General features: G+C 37.8%; 1 protein-coding gene across 1 annotated transcript in view; it reads right to left on the bottom strand.

Annotated features, from left to right (window-relative positions):
* The window catches only part of LOC149951458 (carbonic anhydrase 1-like), an 80,531-nt gene that overhangs the window by 18,175 nt on the left and 39,579 nt on the right, over window positions 1–22,777 (bottom strand). The window contains exon 2 of the mRNA XM_090168062.1: window positions 756–953. Coding sequence (XP_090024188.1) covers window positions 756–953 — 198 coding nt within the window. The remainder of the gene's footprint in view (window positions 1–755; window positions 954–22,777) is intronic.

Raw genomic sequence — 22,777 nt, 5'->3', positions numbered from 1 at the left:
TAAAGAATTTTTGCCCCGGGAAAATTTATCAAAATCCGCGGAAGCATTGGTCAGCTAAGAAGGGTCGTATCGGTTTTTAAAAAATAAATAAATATAATTTAGTTTCCCCAAATCTTTTCGGCGTTATTTTGAGTAGGGGCAAGCCAAGTACATGGACCGTGGGGCTTTATCAGAGTTTTGGCGCCCCTAGAAAAATCGCGCCCTAGGCACGTGCCTACATTGCCTAATGGTTAATACACCCCTGGCGAAGATCCATGTTTCAGGCGAATATATTATATACTTTTGATAATATATGTTATGATATCACTAAGAAATTTTACGTCTACATATTTTATGAGGCGATGCTACAGTACAGCATGAAACAACGCATGGCTACCTTTATTAAAAAATGTTAACTCAATTTTTCTACAGAGATAATATATTCAAGGATGCATTATTTTAGATAGTTTTAAGAAAAATATAATTTAGAACACACTGATATTGGGTAACTGAAAATCAATATTAAATCATACATTTAACTTTAAATTCTAATTTTTTTAGTTAACATGTACTTTTTTTTTGAAAATTGTAATCCTTTTTTTCGAGTTTTTTAAACTAGATTTTTTAGTTAAATATTTTTCTCAAACTGACATTTTAACATTTTTAAATATAACCTTTTGAGTTAAATATTTTTTAAGTTGAGGTAGCGAAACGTAAAAATTTTGACCGAGTGATGTCGTTATCTTAATTAAAACAGTAAATCAATTTGAACTTACTCGATCCACTGGATTCGACATTGACTTTCCAGCCATGGCCAGTATTGAGCAAAGATTTACAGTTCTGTGGAAGGTAGGACCATGTTAGCGGAATCTGTTTCAGTTGCAAGTCCCTCTGAATGCAGTCCGGAGTGATGTCGATGGGAGACTGTTTCTTGCCACAAGCGGCCGGGAAGTTCTTGCCCCATTGATCCGGACCTGAAGATCACAATTAAACCATCATAAGCTTTATACACTTTCATTGGAAATTAAGCCTGTTTTTGGTTTCATCAGATAAATATTGACCCAAAAGTGTGATAGCTATTTGAAATATCTACCGAGAGCTTAGACAGGGTTCATACAATATTTCAAAAACCATTTTCCCTGATATTTCCAGCGAGGGGCTAACCACTCTTAGAAAGTATGTACACCAGATTACGCTTAGATTAGCACTGCCAAAGGCAGGGACTTCAAAGATTACGCGTAATCCCATTAGTACAGTCAAAGCACGGCTCTGTACACCGATTACGCGGAGTGATCAGCCCCTCGATTTTAAGGTTTTCCAGAGTAGTTTTGAATAATTTCCAGGTGTACTTTTTAAAACAATAGGGGTCTCTAAAATGTTAAAAGCATTACTGTTACACTTTCTAATATAATATAGTCAAGATTGAACGTATGAATTCAATACTAAGTAATAATTTCAGTAATATTAAAACAAATTTCACATAATTTGGAGTTCTCATAATTATTTTCCCCGATTTCCCTGATATTTCAGGAAATTTTTCATTTTCCCTGATATTTCCCTGACTTTTTTGCTTTAAATAAATTTCACTGATATTTCTAGGTTTTCACTGATTTCCATGTTTGTATGAAACCTGAGCTAGTCGTACCACAGGGCCCCCACTCAAATTTCCATTTTTTTATAGGGAAAATAGGATTATTTTTCTAAAAATATAGGACTTTATAGGACTATTTTTACAAAATTATAGGATTTTATAGGACTATATATGCTATTTAATTAACTAACTTAATGCATTTAAAAACAAAATCTATATTTAGAGAAATAAGTCTTTGATTTTCACTTAAAAAATTGAAACTATATAACCATTTTATCACAAAAATTTACTAGTAGCTAACCATGTTAACAATAACAATAGTATAGACTAGAATGACTTGGTATAGGAATTTATCCTATAGCTAAATCTAGCAATTTAACTGAGTGGCTGGATTTGAATTTGGCAAAATATCAAAATTATAGGATTTTATAGGACTTTTTGGGGATTTTGCTAAACATATAGGATGTTATAGGACATTTTTGAAAATATAGGACTTTATAGGAATTATAGGACCTCTGGGGGCCCTGGTACCATAGCAAGGCCCGAACTCAAATCTTTAATTTTTATGGGAAAAAAGGATTATTTTTTAAATATAGGACTTTATAGGACTATTTTTACAAAATTATAGGATTTTATAGGACTTTATATGCTATTTAATTTAATAACTTTATGTATTTAAAAACAAAATCTATATTTAGATAAATAAATATTTGATTTTCACTTAAAAAATAGAAACTATTTAACCATTTTATCACAAAAATATACTAGTAGCTAACCATGTTAACAACAACAAAAGTATAGACTAGACTGACTTGGTATAGGAATTTATCCTATAGCTAAATCTAGCAATTTAACTGACAAGGAGAGTACCCGAGGTGTTTATTGCCGATTTTGTTCAAAGTCGGGCGTCATGTAGACCTATATGAGATATTAAATTTCCCAAAAGGAGACTTTGCACTACCTATTCGATTTGCCATGGCAAACGAAAATGTTTTTGACGACAAAAAAGTCTCCATTTAAAAAAGCATGGCATTTTCTCGGTTTCACAGGGTCCTAGCTACGAAAATTTAAAAATAAATTAAAATAACGAAAGGGGTAATTGGGACCTCACTTAGATAAATTTCATCAAGTTAGGGTATATTAGAACATTTTAGGGGTAAAATTGTAACAATTTTTGGGTAAAATAAGGAAAAAATCTTATTTTTGTTTTAAGTGATCAAAACCATTTTCAATTGCCACGGCAAATCGAATGGGTAGAGAAACGTCTCATTTTTGGAAATTTCATATCTCATATAGGTCTAAATTACGCCCGACGTGGAACAAAATCGGAAATAAACACCTCGGGTACTCTCCTTGTGAGTGGCTGGATTTGAAATGGGCAAAATATCAAAATTATAGGATTTTATAGGACTTTTGGGGGATTTCTCTAAAAATATATGATGTTATAGGACATTTTTGAAAATACAGCAGGGTGGTTAGCACTTTCAACTCGCAGCAAGAAGAGCCGGGTTCGATTCTAGCTTGAGGCAATGGGTGAAAAATAGGAACTACTCCTTCCGCATTGAGTTTGCAAGTTCTCTTCCCACTGGTTAAAGTGGTTTGCCCTTTCAATAAATACTTGTTGGGGTTAGCGGTAATAGTTAGTGTAGGAAGCTGTTGGCTCGCGTGGCATGAAGGGCTTTCCACCACCCTCCTACGCATCGTAACCCGGCCACCTGATTTAAAGGCATTAAATGTCGCTAGATGACTTGGGCCTAAAGTGGTTCTAGGCCTATTTAGCTGAAAGATGGCGCTATGGGCTAATTTGTCCTGCCGTGATTTTCTCTTGATGGCGCTAGAGTCCATGAGGTAAATTTTTAATTCGTGACAGATTCTCGGTGAGAATCTGGAACACATTTGGGCTTTAGGTTGTTTTTGGTAATACTGCGGTTTGCGTAACTCTAGTCACATTTATTCCGCTATTTGTACCCAAAGAACATTAAAAAAATTACTCATTGCCGTATTAAAAAATAATCATATTTTAAAAGGTATTTTATATTAATCCAATAGCCTCACTTGGAAGATTTAACTAAAAAACTGTGGAAATTTAATATACGTGTAAATTTGGTCTACTATTAACCTAAAAACGCCTGTAGAAGTGTTCTACTTGCAGTACGCACGAATTGCTGCTCAGAGAGAAGACAACATTTAGGGAAGTCTACGATTAAAAATAAATTTTTTAGAGGGAACAGGCAACGTCTCGCAATCGCCCTCTAGTGGCAGAGGTGGGAAATATTCACGTGTGATGCGTACGTATAAAGCTAAGATCCCGTTACTGAAGAATAAAAAAAATATAATTATTAATAACAATAATTTAATATTAATTATTATAATTATATATTACTCCTTATACAGGGTGTTTCAAAAGGTTATGCAAAAATTTGAAGGAGTTGTAGGGGGCGAGTTGAGAAGTATGCCGGTTTTTCCCCCATTTTCCTACGATGAGTTAAAAGAGTTCCAGAAAGCTTCCAAGTGTGGGCTACTAGCCCCTGGAAGTAGGCTGCTACAAGCGCAAAACCAAGCAGCAGGGACTTTAAATACTGTTTAAGTTTACTTTTTTTACGCTGGTTACCTCGACTTGTTGGCTAAGTCCTTTTTACCTATCACACGAACCCAAACCTTGATGTTCGAGTTTCCCCGCTGCTTGGTTTTGCGCTTGTAGCAGCCTACTTCCAGGGGCTAGTAGGCCACACTTTGAAGCTCTCTGGCGCTCTTTTAACTCATCGTAGGAAAATGGGAAAAACAGGCACACTTCTCAACTCACCCCCTACAACTCCTTAAAATGTTTGCATAAACTTTTGAAACATCCTGTATATCAAGAAGCTACGTAAAAGGAATACAAAATTTCATGTTTTGAAAATTTATCAAGTAGTTTTCTATGAGTAGAAAAGTTGCCTAAATCTACCACCACAACGCTGGCGTCAGGCGTTACTATAAGTTAACTTAACTTCCAATTGAGTGCACAATCCCTTATTTGTTGAAACAATCATATAGAGATCTACTTTATAGCGAAATTATTAAAAAAATTGGAAAATTGCTTTATTTTTGAAGCAATTTTTCCAATCCTTTATATATAGTCCAACTTGCCTTAGCAGTAAAGCCATTTAGAGCATAAAATATTTAAAAGTGTAACAAGTTAAGAAGAAAATATAAAACTGAAAGAATGATGAATTATGGAGTCAATTGGCAAATTATCTCTCTCGGCGGCTACTTCAACACCAGCTCGATTTTGGAAAAGAAATAATATTTTGGCTCGAAGCCAGCCACCGCCGAAAGAAGATAAAGAGACTTTCACTAAACATTTCATATTTCGCGTGATCCCATTTTGTTAACGGTTTCCAACGAGGAAAAGAAGGTCAGATTATTCCCATCTTTGTCGGAAATGAGAGGTCGTCACCGTCGATAAAACACGGTGGACAGGGCTAAAAAAATAAGGGTCTGTCCTGAGGGTCCACTGTCAAACGGAAGGTCTTATCAGTGGAGTTCACTAATTCGCTATTTTGTTCGTTTTAATCATTACACTACTTGCGTAAAAAGAGTAAAAAACCTATGAAGGTTTAAAAGGGAGCCCGACGAAGGTTTAAAAGGGAGCCCGACGAAGGTTTAAAAGGGAGCCCGACGAAGGTTTAAAAGGGAGCCCGACGAAGGTTTAAAAGGGAGCCCGACGAAGGTTTAAAAGGGAGCCCGACGAAGGTTTAAAAGGGAGCCCGACGAAGGTTTAAAAGGGAGCCCGACGAAGGTTTAAAAGGGAGCCCGACGAAGGTTTAAAAGGGAGCCCGACGAAGGTTTAAAAGGGAGCCCGACGAAGGTTTAAAAGGGAGCCCGACGAAGGTTTAAAAGGGAGCCCGACGAAGGTTTAAAAGGGAGCCCGACGAAGGTTTAAAAGGGAGCCCGACGAAGGTTTAAAAGGGAGCCCGACGAAGGTTTAAAAGGGAGCCCGACGAAGGTTTAAAAGGGAGCCCGACGAAGGTTTAAAAGGGAGCCCGACGAAGGTTTAAAAGGGAGCCCGACGAAGGTTTAAAAGGGAGCCCGACGAAGGTTTAAAAGGGAGCCCGACGAAGGTTTAAAAGGGAGCCCGACGAAGGTTTAAAAGGGAGCCCGACGAAGGTTTAAAAGGGCGCCCGACGAAGGTTTAAAAGGGAGCCCGACGAAGGTTTAAAAGGGAGCCCGACGAAGGTTTAAAAGGGAGCCCGACGAAGGTTTAAAAGGGAGCCCGACGAAGGTTTAAAAGGGAGCCCGACGAAGGTTTAAAAGGGAGCCCGACGAAGGTTTAAAAGGGAGCCCGACGAAGGTTTAAAAGGGCGCCCGACGAAGGTTTAAAAGGGCGCCCGACGAAGGTTTAAAAGGGAGCCCGACGAAGGTTTAAAAGGGAGCCCGACGAAGGTTTAAAAGGGAGCCCGACGAAGGTTTAAAAGGGAGCCCGACGAAGGTTTCAAGGGAGCCCGACGAAGGTTTAAAAGGGAGCCCGACGAAGGTTTAAAAGGGAGCCCGACGAAGGTTTAAAAGGGCGCCCGACGAAGGTTTAAAAGGGCGCCCGACGAAGGTTTAAAAGGGAGCCCGACGAAGGTTTAAAAGGGCGCCCGACGAAGGTTTAAAAGGGCGCCCGACGAAGGTTTAAAAGGGAGCCCGACGAAGGTTTAAAAGGGAGCCCAACGAAGGTTTAAAAGGGAGCCCGACGAAGGTTTAAAAGGGAGCCCGACGAAGGTTTAAAAGGGCGCCCGACGAAGGTTTAAAAGGGCGCCCGACGAAGGTTTAAAAGGGAGCCCGACGAAGGTTTAAAAGGGCGCCCGACGAAGGTTTAAAAGGGCGCCCGACGAAGGTTTAAAAGGGAGCCCGACGAAGGTTTAAAAGGGAGCCCGACGAAGGTTTAAAAGGGAGCCCGACGAAGGTTTAAAAGGGCGCCCGACGAAGGTTTAAAAGGGAGCCCGACGAAGGTTTAAAAGGGAGCCCGACGAAGGTTTAAAAGGGAGCCCGACGAAGGTTTAAAAGGGAGCCCGACGAAGGTTTAAAAGGGCGCCCGACGAAGGTTTAAAAGGGCGCCCGACGAAGGTTTAAAAGGGAGCCCGACGAAGGTTTAAAAGGGAGCCCGACGAAGGTTTAAAAGGGAGCCCGACGAAGGTTTAAAAGGGCGCCCGACGAAGGTTTAAAAGGGAGCCCGACGAAGGTTTAAAAGGGAGCCCGACGAAGGTTTAAAAGGGAGCCCGACGAAGGTTTAAAAGGGAGCCCGACGAAGGTTTAAAAGGGCGCCCGACGAAGGTTTAAAAGGGAGCCCGACGAAGGTTTAAAAGGGAGCCCGACGAAGGTTTAAAAGGGAGCCCGACGAAGGTTTAAAAGGGAGCCCGACGAAGGTTTAAAAGGGAGCCCGACGAAGGTTTAAAAGGGAGCCCGACGAAGGTTTAAAAGGGAGCCCGACGAAGGTTTAAAAGGGAGCCCGACGAAGGTTTAAAAGGGAGCCCGACGAAGGTTTAAAAGGGAGCCCGACGAAGGTTTAAAAGGGAGCCCGACGAAGGTTTAAAAGGGAGCCCGACGAAGGTTTAAAAGGGAGCCCGACGAAGGTTTAAAAGGGCGCCCGATGAAGGTTTAAAAGGGAGCCCGACGAAGGTTTAAAAGGGCGCCCGACGAAGGTTTAAAAGGGCGCCCGACGAAGGTTTAAAAGGGCGCCCGACGAAGTTTTAAAAGGGCGCCCGACGAAGGTTTAAAAGGGCGCCCGACGAAGGTTTAAAGGGGCGCCCGACGAAGGTTTAAAAGGGCGCCCGACGAAGGTTTAAAAGGGCGCCCGACGAAGGTTTAAAAGGGCGCCCGACGAAGGTTTAAAAGGGCGCCCGACGAAGGTTTAAAAGGGCGCCCGACGAAGGTTTAAAAGGGAGCCCGACGAAGGTTTAAAAGGGAGCCCGACGAAGGTTTAAAGGGGCGCCCGACGAAGGTTTAAAGGGGCGCCCGACGAAGGTTTAAAAAATTCGTCACGAAATGATCGACAATTGTGTTAAAATTATCGCTATCGAAACTTTCATTACCAAATTTTCGGTAATGAGTAAATCAATCGTTTCCAAATTCGTCATAATCGAACAATCGATTAGAAATTCATTATATTCGAACAAAACGTGTCAAAATTGGCAACAACCGAACAATCTATATAGCATATGAATGGATCATATATAATGGCGATACAACAAGCACCCCACAGACCCATAATCATACGTACGCCGCAATTTTTTATACAATACAGAAATATAGCTGTAATTTCGTTAATAGCTTACAAAATAATCATAGAGTGCCAACAGAAGAAAGATTAACACGTTTATTAATAAAATGGAATGGAATAAAATAAAATAAAATAAAATAAATGAAATTAATCATTTACATGATTGTTCTCATTTAGTAAATGGGTCCATAATTTAAGACGTAGCTGTTTATATCAGAGTTGCCATAAAAGCTTCGGATTCAAATTCCCTGACTTTTCCATACCTTTTCCCTGCACATTTTTAGAGATTTTTGCAGACCTATTTAAGCCTAAAATTAGACAATTTTTAATTATTTAAATATTTAAAGTTGTAGTTTTAATTTAATTTTTGATTTTGTATAAATGCAGAGTGACCAGGAAAATGCCTCGAAAATTTTATAGAAAAAACAGGAAATTTTCAAGCGAATTAAAGGAAAATATATCATTTGGTTTAAACCAGCCAATCCTGCTTTTAACGAAAGTTAATATTTAGTATAAAGGTGATAATTTAACCAAAAAACTATTGTAACATTTACAAAATTACCAGAACTTTTAAGGAACTAAATAACTACAGAATTGATGTTTACGCCGTGATTTTTGGTAAATGTGTACACTCCCATTGATATTATGTATTATTTACTTATGTTATTATTAATACTTGTAACTTATTCTTGCTCAGTATAAAAGAAAGGTTTTGTAGAAAATTAAATCTGAAATATTTTAAGACTTAAATTTAGGACATAAAATTAATTTAAATTTAATTTAACTAATTACTTTTACAAGTAGTTATGAAAATTTGATTTCCAGAAAGTCCGACCGCTAGTGAGAATAAACCCTCTTTAAGCTCTTTATTTGTTCAAATCCAAAACTGCAACCTGCCCTATTTTAAAAGCTCTCTTTATAAGATGAATGTCAACAGGACATTTTTGAAATAGGAAAACGCGTCAATTGCACGTCATGCACATATTGACCGAACGAAAGGTAGAAGTAGGTCTATACGTTCATTTCGAGAAATTTAAACGCCAACTTTTTTCGCTATTTCCTCATTTATTTAGTACGCTAGCGACGTCATTTACATAGTAAACAGAATGCGCGGATACGGTAACAATTAACGCTTCAGCGCTTTCAAATATAATGTAAACACAATTATATAAAATAACTAAAAGGTAGATGTATTTATGCCTTTTCCATATTGCGCTGGGTAGTTTCAACTCGCGCTTCTAATTGGAAGGAACTAAACAGGGTGTTTGGAAAACGATGGAACGTCATTTAAGTGGAAACCTGGTGAATGTACTAATTTATATGGTTCAGAAATGCAACAATATGATATCTATTCTTGAATTTTTTCTAATCAATGTTTTATTAAGTCTTTAATCATTGTTTTAATGAATCTTAAACTTGTCGAAATATCTCTAAACCATACATTTCGATAATTTTTAAATCTATTTTATTATGAGAATAATAAGGATAAATGAATGGGGTTTGTTTTATTTAGTTAAATTAGGAATTCATACCTCTACTTGGAATGCTTATCCTGCCATATCAATAATTCGTTTTAATTTAGCTGGAAGTAGCTTTCTCAGTAACCTAAAAACGTTACTGACAATAAACATTTGTTCCCGGATCGAAGTCGTTATATTCAGCTTTGGAACTAATTGAGAGCTAAATCGAACTTTTTCGTCATTAATTATACACGTTCCCTCCAAATGTAGAAGAAAACTTTACCAGATGGCGCTATAAAATTGGGGAAAGGAAGGCTGCCACTTGAGGGAGAGCTTATCTATTAGTCTAGAGCTCTAGACATCAACCAACAATCTAAGGGGACTCACTGTTCAGGCTTTAAAAAGCACGCCTTAATATTGGGAATAGGAAAATCACGGTTAATTTTAGTTCAATGTGGACAAACTTGGGGTCGCTGCAGTCGATTTCCGTAGAGAAGCTGGAGCGTTCATGTTAAATTTTGACAAAATGGTGCCGTTGTTGTTGGTTAAACCTAGGAGCAACAAACACAGCACCCCACACAAGGATAACGCAACCCGTCAAAAGTCGTGCATTTTCTTGCGTACAATTTTAATTGGCTAGACGCTTTAGCGCCTGCTGCAGTCGGAAGGGGAAAATTCGGAAATCGTCTTCCCCCCCCCCCCCCCGCCCGTAAAACGTTCAGCGTAAAGGCTCGTCCATTCAAATTTGTACACAACACTGCGTTAGCGTGTTTAAAGTCTAGCTACGTTCTCCTTGTGTTTGTTGCTCCTAGGTTAAACGATGAGCCTTACTAAGTCTTAGAACTGTTATTTTTCAAATTGGTAAAAATAAAGAGTACACCGCGAATGGCTAAGGTTTTTTTATTATCAAATTAACTGGAATCCATTTAATTTCTAAATTAAAAAAAATAATGGACTAAGCCTAACCTAACTTAATTTCTAGCACGTACTGTCGCTTAAGTGAGTCCCTAAGATTCTTGGTCCATGGTCTAGGTCATGGCATAGGCCTGGAAGGTAAACTCGTTCGTTCTCATTAACCCGAAATACGTTCTTGAAATTAAATTTATGTCTGGAACGCTATGTTCTAATTTCTGTTCCACTTCGAAATTGAATTTTAAGTTCAAAAAGTGGAACCCAGTAATGAGAAAGAAAACTAGTAGAAACTATTATTAATTTTTTTTTCAGTCGAAATGTTTTTCCCACGAATCCTCGCGCTAGCCTGACTCACTTTAAAAACAAGAGTCGAAAGTATCTTTAACCAGAGCCAAAAAAAATTGTGCGGGCGTTATTTTTAAAAAGCCGCTTAAAAATTCTTTCAAAGTTTGGGTGAAGAACGCACTTGCAGAAAGTAGGTTTTCGTTAAATTTCTAATTTAGCGTCTGCAACGGTTCCGCTTGGGAGACAATTGATGTGTTTTCCCAAGTTTCAACTATTTTGTATCTATTTTGAGTAGCCGAAATTTTGAGATTTAAGTAAATAACGGAGCTACAAAGAATTGAAGCCGAGGGGTCGGATAATTTGCCAAAACCTTGTACACTTTGTCTAAAATGGCAAAATCTTTTAACTCTCTCAATGGTAAATTAACATTGAAATCCCAAAATCACTTCAAATAGTAATGATAAAATCGCCAAAATCTCTACGAAATCCCGAAATCACGTACAAAATAATGGCAAGTGTCCGACCCCTCGATTGAAGCTAATGGTTTGCAAAATTCTCAACTTCAATGAGAAAATAAGGACCAAAGTCACTGAATGACTTAGGCCTAAAGTGGTGCCTTGATTATTAGCATGGTTGATTATTATTATTAAGATAATTATGAAACTTCAAAAATAAAATAATTAAGTCATATTTGATGACTTCACTTTAAACTTAGCCAAATAATTAAAAATATTATATTTGAAAAAATATATGAAACATCTTTTTTAAGGATGGAAAATTATTTTAGCAAAACGACAGAAGATTATTAAATTTGGAAAAGCAATTTGTGTTAAATAATCTTTTTTGAGGATGGGAAAATATATTTTGATCTTCATAGTCAAACCAAGAATGTATTTATTTATTCTCAGGGAGAATGAATATGTTGAGACGATCGACGGACACGTTGGGCCCCTACCCCCTTCACGCTAGAGGGGGGGGGGGGTGGAGAAAAAGGAGGCGGTCTTATTTTTTGCGTCCTCGCAGCAGCGTTAATCGCGTCGAAAAACGTAATTTTTAATAACCAATGAGATTGCAGGACGAATTGGCTTTATTTTAAACGGAGGAGCATACCGGGGGGCACAACGGGTGGAATTAGAGAAACGCTAAAAATAATCTCAACATATTCATTCTCCCTGAAAACAAATACATTCTTGGTCAAACTATGAAGAAGTTCATAATTAAATTAGAAAAAGTAAGTTATCTATTTTGATTTTGCTGACAGACACTACACTTATATCTTAACCAAACGCCAAAAAAGGTTATTATTGCATTAAAAAAGTTTACGAAGTCATCTATTTCGTTCTATTTTTTTGGTTTCATATTTACAAATTGCCATCAATAAAATATTTTCATTTATAACGAAAATGATTGAAATTTAAATATTTTGAGCACGAAAATGATTGAAATTTAAATATTTTGAGCACGAAAATGATTGAAATTTAAATATTTGGAGCACGAAAATGATTGAAATTTAAATATTTGGAGCACGAAAATGATTGAAATTTAAATATTTGGAGCACGAGAATGATTGAAATTTAAATATTTTGAGCACGAAAATGATTGAAATTTAAATATTTGGAGCACGAAAATGATTGAAATTTAAATATTTGGAGCACGAAAATGATTGAAATTTAAATATTTGGAGCACGAAAATGATTGAAATTTAAATATTTGGAGCACGAAAATGATTGAAATTTAAATATTTGGAGCACGAAAATGATTGAAATTTAAATATTTGGAGCACGAAAATGATTGAAATTTAAATATTTGGAGCACGAAAATGATTGAAATTTAAATATTTGGAGCACGAAAATGATTGAAATTTAAATATTTGGAGCACGAAAATGATTGAAATTTAAATATTTGGAGCACGAAAATGATTGAAATTTAAATATTTGGAGCACGAAAATGATTGAAATTTAAATATTTGGAGCACGAAAATGATTTAAATTTAAATATTTGGAGCACGAAAATGATTGAAATTTAAATATTTGGAGCACGAAAATGATTGAAATTTAAATATTTGGAGCACGAAAATGATTGAAATTTAAATATTTGGAGCACGAAAATGATTGAAATTTAAATATTTGGAGCACGAAAATGATTGAAATTTAAATATTTTGAGCACGAAAATGATTGAAATTTAAATATTTTGAGCACGAAAATGATTGAAATTTAAATATTTTGAGCACGAAAATGATTGAAATTTAAATATTTTGAGCACGAAAATAAATAAAATGATACCGATACTAAATGCGTTTCGATAATTTGAAAAATTGTGGTTTTCCGTTTGAAAGAAGAGCTTAGGTAGTGCCAGGCTATCGGGGGTAGAAACGTCTACGTTCTCAATGTAACGACCATATTTTAGGCTTACGTTAGCCTGTTAATTTTAGCATTCTTGGGCTTTCTAGTTTCGGTTTAATTGTATCGTTCTTTAAGTTTTGTAACTTCCCCTCGGGCGTTCTCTCTCTCTACCCCTTGGCTCGGGTCATCTTAGGTTTTGTGGGATCGCGTGAACCAGCTGTTCTTAGTCGAGCTTCCCTCTCTTCCGTGGGGTCCATAGTGGCTTTAGTGGCCACGGGCCGCTGTGCCCCCAGTAGCTTTTCTCGTTCCATATAACGATGCGTTTGGAGTAAAGGAATGCCCTCTTGTCTTTGTAATGCCGCACTATCTTTTCACCCCCATCTCCCCATTTGGCATTTCTCCGAAATAAGAAACAAGGACTGCCAATGTGTCATGTTATTTTATATTTTTGTTATTTCTGTGTGACGTTTTTATGACTTAAATTCTGAGAGTTTGTATTGATACAATTTTAAGGTAATGAATAGAAAGCGAGCTTTCCTCGCTTTGGGGTCATAAAGTGACTCAGATGGAAACGTTTAACGCCTAAGTGCGAAAAGTAAAAGTTTAAATGTGATTGTGTTTGGCTCGGCGGTACGGCCTTCATGTTAAACGAGCGTCCCTTCAACTAATAACAATTTTCGGGGGTTTGAATTTAAAGACTTTCGCTCCCACGCTCGACGATTGGATGACCCCAGTGATGACCGTTCAGGAACAGAACTAGTGATTGGGCAGAGCCCAAAAGCGCGGGAACCCAAGACCATCAAAACCAAAGATTTTGGCGGATTTTAACAGAACGAACTGGAGAACCGCTCTGGGGACTCGAACCAGAACAAGGGTCACCCTCTCCGCTACTCCTGGAGCAGACCCGACCTTTGGGTAACTTTGGCCACTGACGCGAAGTCGGAAGCATCCCTAAGCTAACGGCGACTATAAGTCGTGATGAATCAAGCTAACCTGGCGGTTTAAGTTAGAAAGGCGTAAGTCCCGTTAGGGCAGCATAAAACTAGCGGTCACCGTTCCGAAACCGCAAACTGGGTGCCGAGCCGAAACAGCAATGGTATGACGCGTGTTTATTTTCGTAACTAAGACTTTAAAACTGTTGTCAACTCCCTCGGAATTGTTTCTGTGTTGTGTTTGTTATAAGATGTATGTCATGCATCAGTTAGTCTCTGCAGAGTATTTGGTAGAGTGAAATCTAATTTGTGTTAATAATTAAAAGTAACCATTCTAATGACAATTTGGCAGTCCGTCCTTTATCCCTACGAGTAGTTTAAGCATACCCCTAGACTTCAACTCGTTAACTCCAATCGTGTACGTTATACGAGTTTCCCAGTAACAATCCTTCCCTGTAGGCTATTGTCTCTTGCGCTGTCGTCCTTTTTGCTAGGAGCAGTTGTTAAAGGTAAGGAAATAGGCTTACATCAATAACCTAAATACGTTCGTGTTCCAAATTATTATCACGGCTGTTTTTATGCGCACTGGTTCAGCTGCTTACTTGTCAACAAATGGCGAGCCTCATTTCGGGAATAGTTTGAAAAATGATTCGGTGCAATTATTCCAATTTCCAATAAGGTGAAACCTTGAGAATATTTAGTACTGGCGTTAGACACTAGATGGGGTATGTACTCCCACCATTTCGGGCTGATTTCCGTATTAGGATTAATTAAATTCTATAATCTGACTAAAGACGAATAAGAACCTGTACGCTTCCAAAATCTCGACTTTTGCATAATTAATAAATCCTATCTCCATCGTAAATTAAAAAAATAAAACGATTGGATCGTGCTTAGAAATGTTGAAAGCGTGATGTAATATAAATCCAATTTTCAGGCAATGAAAGCTCCCTCTGAAACCTAGATTGCATATCCGAGTTCGCGTTCCAAAAAACAAAACCATTCGATCTTTATTCAAAGGCCCATCACCAAATAAATTACCAGGGCTCCCAGCTATTTTTTTTTTTAATATTATAGGAATTATAGGAAATTTCATAGAAAATATAGGAATTTATAGGAACATTTTAGCTAAAAATAGGAATTTATACGAACATTTTTGCTGATAATAAGAATTTATAGGAACAATTTTGAAAAAATAGGAAATTATAGGAGTATATTAAAATTATAGAAATTTATAGGAACTCTGGGACCCCAACCGTTGATGTTTACGGGAGTACCGGACCTAAGCCAGAGCTAAGCTCTATTTAGAAGGCAAATTTTTCCCAAACGTTAAGGCTGTTTTCTAATACATTATATTTTAAATTATAGGAATTTCGAGATATAGCTATAGAAAAGCTAGAAAATTTCGAAAAAATAAGAATTTATAGGAACAATTTTGAAAAAATAGGAAATTATAGGAGTATATTAAAATTATAGAAATTTATAGGAACTCTGGGACCCCAACCGTTGATGTTTTCGGGAGTACCGGACTTAAGCCAGAGCTAAGCTCTATTTAGAAGGCAAATTTTTCCCAAACGTTAAGGCTGTTTTCTAATACATTATTTTTTAAATTATAGGAATTTCGAGATATAGCTATAGAAAAGCTAGAAAATTTCGAAAAAATAAGAATTTATAGGAACAATTTCGAAAAAATAGGAAATTATAGGAATTATAGGAACTCTGGGAGCCCTGAATTACAAAATATCAGAAAAAGCTATTTCAAATGGAATTTGGAGATAAATCTCTTCTGTTCATATTGACCAGTGTATTTTTGAAAGCATGTACTTCGTTCGTTAACTTCGTTTCAGATAAGTTTCTAAATGGAATAAATAATTATGTAACGCAAAATGTAGGTAATTTAAAGTTTATTTAGTACCTACGACAATTTGATTCAAAGCGGTTGTTTTTGACCAGTTTATTTTTTAAGGCACATTGGAAAACGTATTTTTCTAAGACTGCTTTTGTTTGAATCTCATTTCCCAGAATTACTGGAAAATTGGTTTTTAGTTCAAGTAATATTTGAAGCAAGTGGCAGCTCTATCATTGCCACGTGTATGTTGATTAGGCCCTTGGTTTTAGAGATGGCCATGAATCTAGCCGATTTTTCAAGAAAAAAAACGGCTTTACTGGAGAGCGTGGTGCCATCTATTTATGGAAGCTAAAATTCAAAATAGCGAAATGATAACGTCGTCAGAGAACCATGATTGTAGAGTATTATTGTTATAGACAGCTTAGCGGACTTGAACCTAAATTATATATCCCATGTAAATATATTATTTATAATTATTGTAATTTATGTTATTGACCAATTTACAAACGATCCAATCAACGCGAGGGGTACCTATAAGTACCGCCTTTTTGATTTCGACGCTAGCGACATCTATTAAAAAAGAGCTACTTCACGTTGAGCCACCACTAGCTTTAAGCCCAAAATCTTTATTTCTGCATAAAGATCAAACGTTCCTTAAAATAAATGTGTTTATTTTCAGGTTTTAGTTAATTGGTAGATTTATCGTAGGTGTGGTCTATTTCCGTTGCCACAAAGATTTTATGTCGGCCATGACATTAAGACGTCAATGGTCAGATCGAAAATCTAAAATTATCGTATCTAGGCCAGGAAAATATTTCAGGAAATTAAAAAAAATGCCTATTATCATTATTAACTAAACTTAATATGTTTAAAAATGAATAAAAAATGCAGTAACAGCTAGGAATAATAAACTCGCACTCCGGACTCCGCAGCACGTTCGGCAGAAAATGTATATCATTAATTTTTAAGTAGAAGTTATATAAATTAATAATAAAATTTGAATAGTTTGTAGGTTTTTCAAAAAAACGAAAATTTTAGTAAATTATCGTGCGTTGAGGCAGAATTATAGAAATAATGGTACGATATCGTAAGCCATGAAAAATATAGTACGCCCTAAAAATTTCGATGAAATTATCGCACTGTGCGATAATTATCGTACGTCTGGCAACGCTGCCTCGTTGTTTGTGACGTAGAATAACAGGGTTCCTACAAAATTTCCGGTATGAAATTACATGTACCTTACATTTCCAGGTTTTCCCTGATCAAATTTCTTAATTTTCCCTGACCATTTTTGTAGAATAAATTAATGTCTTGAGATAAAATCTTGAAAAATATTGATCTTCAAAAATTTATTTGGCTGATTTTTTTTGGACATTTTGAAATTCCCTTACTTTTCCAGGTTTTCCACGTCGTGCACGAAGCCGGAATAATTCCATGGCAGCTATTATAACTCCTAATTTGAAATTGTTAAAACTTCTTTAAGCACTGTATCCACGAAATTTAGTGTTACATAAGACCAAGGATTCTATATTTGTAGAAGGATAGGAAGTGATGGCGCTTTCGCGCCGGGAAGAAAACGCGCGACTGCGCAGTAGCTCCTTCCAAAAATTACCCAGCCAAGGTCAAATATCGCTACCGTGAAGGCGCCAAAGCAAAGAATATAAAGCCCCAGTAATGGAAGGATTGATATTATTGGCCGCGTGTTTTGGCTGCGCTAGAAACTTCCGGCAAAGCAAATCAGAGTAACTGGAAACGGTTAACGCAACCCGGTCTCTCTTTAAAAACGAGAGGCGCAAAAGTTCCACTAGACGGAGCTACACCTTCCATTCCTGGGGATTTATATTGGCTACGTTCAGCAGCAGTCAACGGAAAAAAACCCGATGGATTTGATATTTTCCACCGATGAGCTTTTTCGTCATAATGACGTCGTAAGTTGCTGAACGCTTTTATTCAGTCATCGGTGTTTTTTTTTAAAATGCCGTAGCTTTTATAGTAGTTTTACGTCAGAAATGACGTCAGTCATCGGAAAAACCGACTCTTCCAGCCGATGACTTCGGTGAGTAACCGATGACTATCGTGACGTCAAAACCGGAAACGCGACAAAGCGTACAGTAGGCAACCGATGTCACCGATTAGTAATCAGTGAGTCCGATGAGCTCGGCTGAACGTACCCCATTCTTTGGCCAAAGCTCATTTCGCCTGGGGGGTGAGTAAAAGCGGTAAAAGTAACGTCACTATTTTGTAAAACTCCACGCTCTTCCCGCCAGGCCGTTTATACAGGGGAACCTAGTCACTTCCTATCCTTCTAAAAATATAGAATCCTTGATAAGACGGTAGGGTCCTACAGACTTATCACTCTTAAGAAAGTCAAAAAAACTGCGCTCCTAGCGGCCAAATCGTGAAATTCTTTAATCCAACTTAAAATCCGACTTTATACTCCCTTTAATTCCCTTTAAATGGACCCGGGGAAACTCCAAACGTGATTCTCAGAAATAATATCTTCCCCCACTAAAAGCTCCGAGGTCCATAAAAGTATGAAACTTTTTCTCAAAGCAGCGGCGTTAACCCATTTCTCAACACGAGCGAGCCGAGCGCGAAATGACCGCCGTAAAAGTTACGACACCCCGCGGCGCTAAGTACAAACAGAGCGGAATCAGCGCTATCAAGATAAAGAGTACTCCACGATACGTACAGTACGGGCTGGCGACAAAAAAAAGGCAATGAGAATTGAATCCGAACGTAGCGTCTGTTTAAGTTATCAGGTCAGCCGTGGTCAGCGAGGGTCCCGTGACATAAGGGGGAGTCAGTGGCCTTGGCTACCGTCCGATTGTCTGGAACAGAGAAAAGGCGTATAATAACAAAATAACTAAGCGTTTTAGCAGCCTGTTAAATACAGATCCGGCGGAACTGCCAACTTCGGTTGTCCCTGTAACGCGATTACGAGGCCGTTACCCGAAAGACAAACGAAAGAGGAAACGAGACTCGCGGATGGAAGAGGACATTGAGGAAGCAATTTCCTCTCGTTGGCGAACGAGACGGACCATATCCGTCCGCGGGGTCATCTATCAATGTCCGCAGACTTCACTTACCAGTCAAACTTGGACGGATAGCTATGCCGCCTTGTTTTTCATTTTGGCCTGTTATCTAAGCCATTACTTTCTTGGCCAATCGGAACCCTGCATATTGCTTATATAGCGTTCTCATTTTTATACCGCTCCAATCTAAAGAAGTGCTTTTCCTCTAGAACGAATTTATGTTACTAACAAGGAGACATCCCGAAGTGTAACCCACCGATTTTGTTCAAACTCGGGGGATTGGTAGACCATGTATCATGAAAAATCCTAAAGGGAATTTAATCAATGGGCAACCGTTTTGCCATGGCAACGAAAAATGTTTTTGACAACAACAAATGGAAATTTTCCCATTGAAAATAACATGGGATTCTGACCGATTCCTGTGAAAAATTTGAACAAATTTCAAAATTTCGAAAATGCCAAAAAAAGAAAAAAAAAGAAAAATTGACAATAAAAACATCAATTTGAGTTCAAAATTACATGTTATTTTCAATGGGAAAATTTTATATTTTGTATTGTCCAAAACATTTCTCGTTGCCATGGCAAAAGGTTGCCCATTGAATAAATTCCCTTTAGGATTTTTCATCATACATGAACGTCTACCAATCCCCCGAGTTTGAACAAAATCGGTGGGTTACACTTCGGGATGTCTCCTTGTAAGAACATTCGTGTTTATAATTTACTAGATTCGTCAATAGGTGATACCATAAGTGTATAATATGCTTAGATAAGTGTGGCACTTCCTATTCTTTACATGCAAATGTTTTACTATGAGCTATTCACAAGACAGACTGCATTACGGGCTTCGTCACCGTTTTGCGTCCGCTTGCTCCCGCATCACACACAGTACCGTATTTCCGCCTAAGCCAACCTAGACCGTGGCCTAGGGGCCCTCCAGTGACCGTAATTACTGTATTCGAAGGCATAAATCTATATTATCAATCTGAAATTCCTAGGTAGAAGATTTTGTTTTAAAATTACCAAAATTTCTGAATGGCAGTTTACGGACGCAGCCTAAAATCGCAATGTTGCATAATTATCGCGTATTTAGTCGACGATTGTTAAGAGCTTTTATTTAGTAATATAACCGTAGAGCTCAGACTTCTACGCTGAATCAGGGAAATTCAGGCACAGCGTAGTTCCAGGGATGAGAGTAAATGCAGCGCGTGAAAAGGGGGCCCAGGATCTCTAAGTCCGGCCCTGGTCATACATAAGCCACGTTCACACGTACCCTCGGAAACGTTTTGCCTCGTTTCGATCTCGCTGCGGTTCTTAGCGTTTGGAAATCTGTTTGTTCGCACGTTAGATTTCCAGTGAGGTTTGCAGAAAATGGGTCAAGCGTATAGCCATATAATTAGGAGTTCGTCTGCTCACGCATTTGAGTGACGTTTCAAAACATTCTAATTAAAAACTAATGCACCCAGAAGAAATTTGTTGGATTTTTTAAACAAATAGACAAAATGTTGCGAGACATTTTCTTCTAAAAAGGCATTATAAATTTTATTAACTAGGCGCAAAAAAACTACACCATTGCCGAATAATAACACTTTTACACATGTATTTGTCATTATTATATTTCAGAATCCCCTCTTTACGACGTCAGGAATCCATACTTCTACTTGGAATGCTTATCCTGCCGTATCGCGTATGGTAAGATTACTATGACGGCTTTGGCCCCGCCTACTAGAGAAAAAATCCCCTTTGCGCGCGCTCTCCTCACGCATTGTTGTTTGTTAAGTTAGCATAGTGACGTCGAAAAAACCGTCAGCCACATCGAGACGAAAATCTGCCGCGATAAGCATTCCAAGTAGAGGTATGGATTCCTGACAGTGTACAGGATTTGAATAAACAGAATGACCGACCTGTCCTCGAGTAACCGCCTTTTCAAAACAAACAAATCAATAGTCAGGTTAAGCACGCGTTAGAAAACGCTTACCGCGAACGTGTAGGCTAAGCAGTTTGCGCACATTAAAGCTACGGCTACACGTTCCCGCCATGCGTTTTCTAGCGCAGGCTCAACTTGTCTATTGACTTCGCAAACGCGTACAGTTTTCTGTTTCCATTATGAATGTTGTAAGTTTGAGAAGAGGAATAAGTGACTTCGAAGTATATTTATCTTTAATAATTTTCCGTAAATATTTTACTCAAGAGCTTTTTACGGAATCACGGTGAGAAGTCATTAGGTGTAAAAATTACCTAAGCTATAGCATAAGTAACATAATTACAATAAGTATGACAATTAACGAGATTTACAACCAAAATTATTTTCATAGTTATTGCGTAACCAAAAAAGTACCTAAGCTATAGCATAAGTAACATAATAACAATAAGTATGACAATTAACGAGATTTACAACCAAACTTATTTTCATAGTTATTGCGTAACCAAGATGTTTTCTCGGCACAGAGCCCTCTAGTGTCTAAAATATGCGAGACTTCCGCTAAGCCGAAATATCTGGTTTCCGATAGATAGGCGGAATATTAGGCTAAAATGATAAAGATTAAAAAAAAATTTCACGGTGCCACGAGCTCATGTTTTTTTTATCACGCGCGATTCGCACGCGGGCTTCAAAACAAAGCCAAAGCCCCTCGCGACTCCAGAACGTGCTCTCCGATATTAGGCTTAAATTTTTATCAAAAAGTAGTCATCCAAAACGGTAAGTCGCGAGTCCAAGCTAGGAGCAACAAACACAACACCCCACACAAGGAGAACGCAACCTGTCAAAAGTCGTGGATTTTCTTGTGTACAGTTTTCATTGGTTAAACGCTTTAGCGCCTGCTGCCGTCGGAAGGGGAAAATTCGGAAATTGTCTTCCCCCTTTCCGTAAAACGTTCAGCGTAAAGGCTCGTGACGCTCGTCCAATGAAATTCGTACACAACCCTTCGTTAGCGTGTTTAAAGGCTAACTGCTTTCTCCTTGTGTTTGTTGCTCCTAGGTCCAAGTCACAGCTTGAAGAGAGTATCAGTGCCGAAAAAAAGTTCGGTTAGAAAATTAGCATTAAAGCGATAGGAAGAGTCATACTTATTGTTATTATGTTACTTATGGCTATCGTGACTGTAGAAACTGAAACAAGAACTACCAAGACCGTATTTATGGTAGTTAGAAGGTGCGACTAGCTCCTCTCTCAAACGGAAACATTTTCCCAAATTGTATCGCGCCATCTAGTATCAATCGCGAAAACGATTTTCATAATTATATTAGGTTACTTACTAAATGTTCGATTAAATTTAATTTAATTTAGTTCCGAATAACATTAATAAAAACAAGTTTACTAGTTAGCCCATAGGTGTTCTATAAATTAAAACAATAAAAATTAGAAGTATAAAATGTTACTTTCAGGCGAGTTTTGCGCGCGGGTTTCAATTCCGAAGGGTCTCGCGACTGCAGCTAAGTGACGTAGACAAAACATTGTCAGATGACCTCCCGCATTTTACAGAAACCCTTATTAGCAATATTTATATTCTAAAAATATTTTAATATTTAAATTTATGCAATCCAAAGAACTATAAACCTAAACAGAGTCAGGTACCCTTTTCAGACGAAGCTTAGAAATCGAGGCTTACATAAGAAAGCTTTTAAACCGGGTCAGCTAACTATAATTGGATAACTTATTGTCGATAGGCTTCGTTTGAAAAGGCTGTCATTTTATAACAACGTCTTTATATAATTTAATAGACCTATCTTTGAGAGCTATCATATCGTCAAGACTTCAAGCCGTGGAGAATCGATATAAACGGTTCATTTAACTGTAAAATGAAGTAATTGGCTTGTGTAACTGGGTTTGAAGTCGGGCCTTCAGACACTAGTGATACCTCATTATAGTTTGTATCTCAGTCCACACTGAAAACCGACACTATCTCTACGACTACACAAGGAATGTTGCGAGTTCAAACGCAATAGCATCAACTGAAGCGAAGCTCGCTTGCGTGCAGAAATAGGAATATGAAGAATATTTCACGTAGATTTAAAATAATGCGTAGCAGAAAATGTTCGAAAATAAGGGTTTGTCACGACCTGTGTTATATACTTGGTCATTTCTATTTGTTTACGATTTTTTCCATACGCTAAAAAAAACATGTTGGTGACTAAACTCTACAGATTCTTTAGCAAA

The sequence above is a fragment of the Leiobunum rupestre genome, chromosome 3 (assembly GCF_980474605.1).
Source record: "Leiobunum rupestre chromosome 3, qqLeiRupe1.1.hap1, whole genome shotgun sequence".
NCBI classification, from domain to species: Eukaryota; Metazoa; Arthropoda; class Arachnida; order Opiliones; family Sclerosomatidae; genus Leiobunum; species Leiobunum rupestre.
The sequence above is the reverse complement of the archived record's forward strand: the minus strand, read 5'-3'. Positions and strand labels throughout refer to the sequence as shown.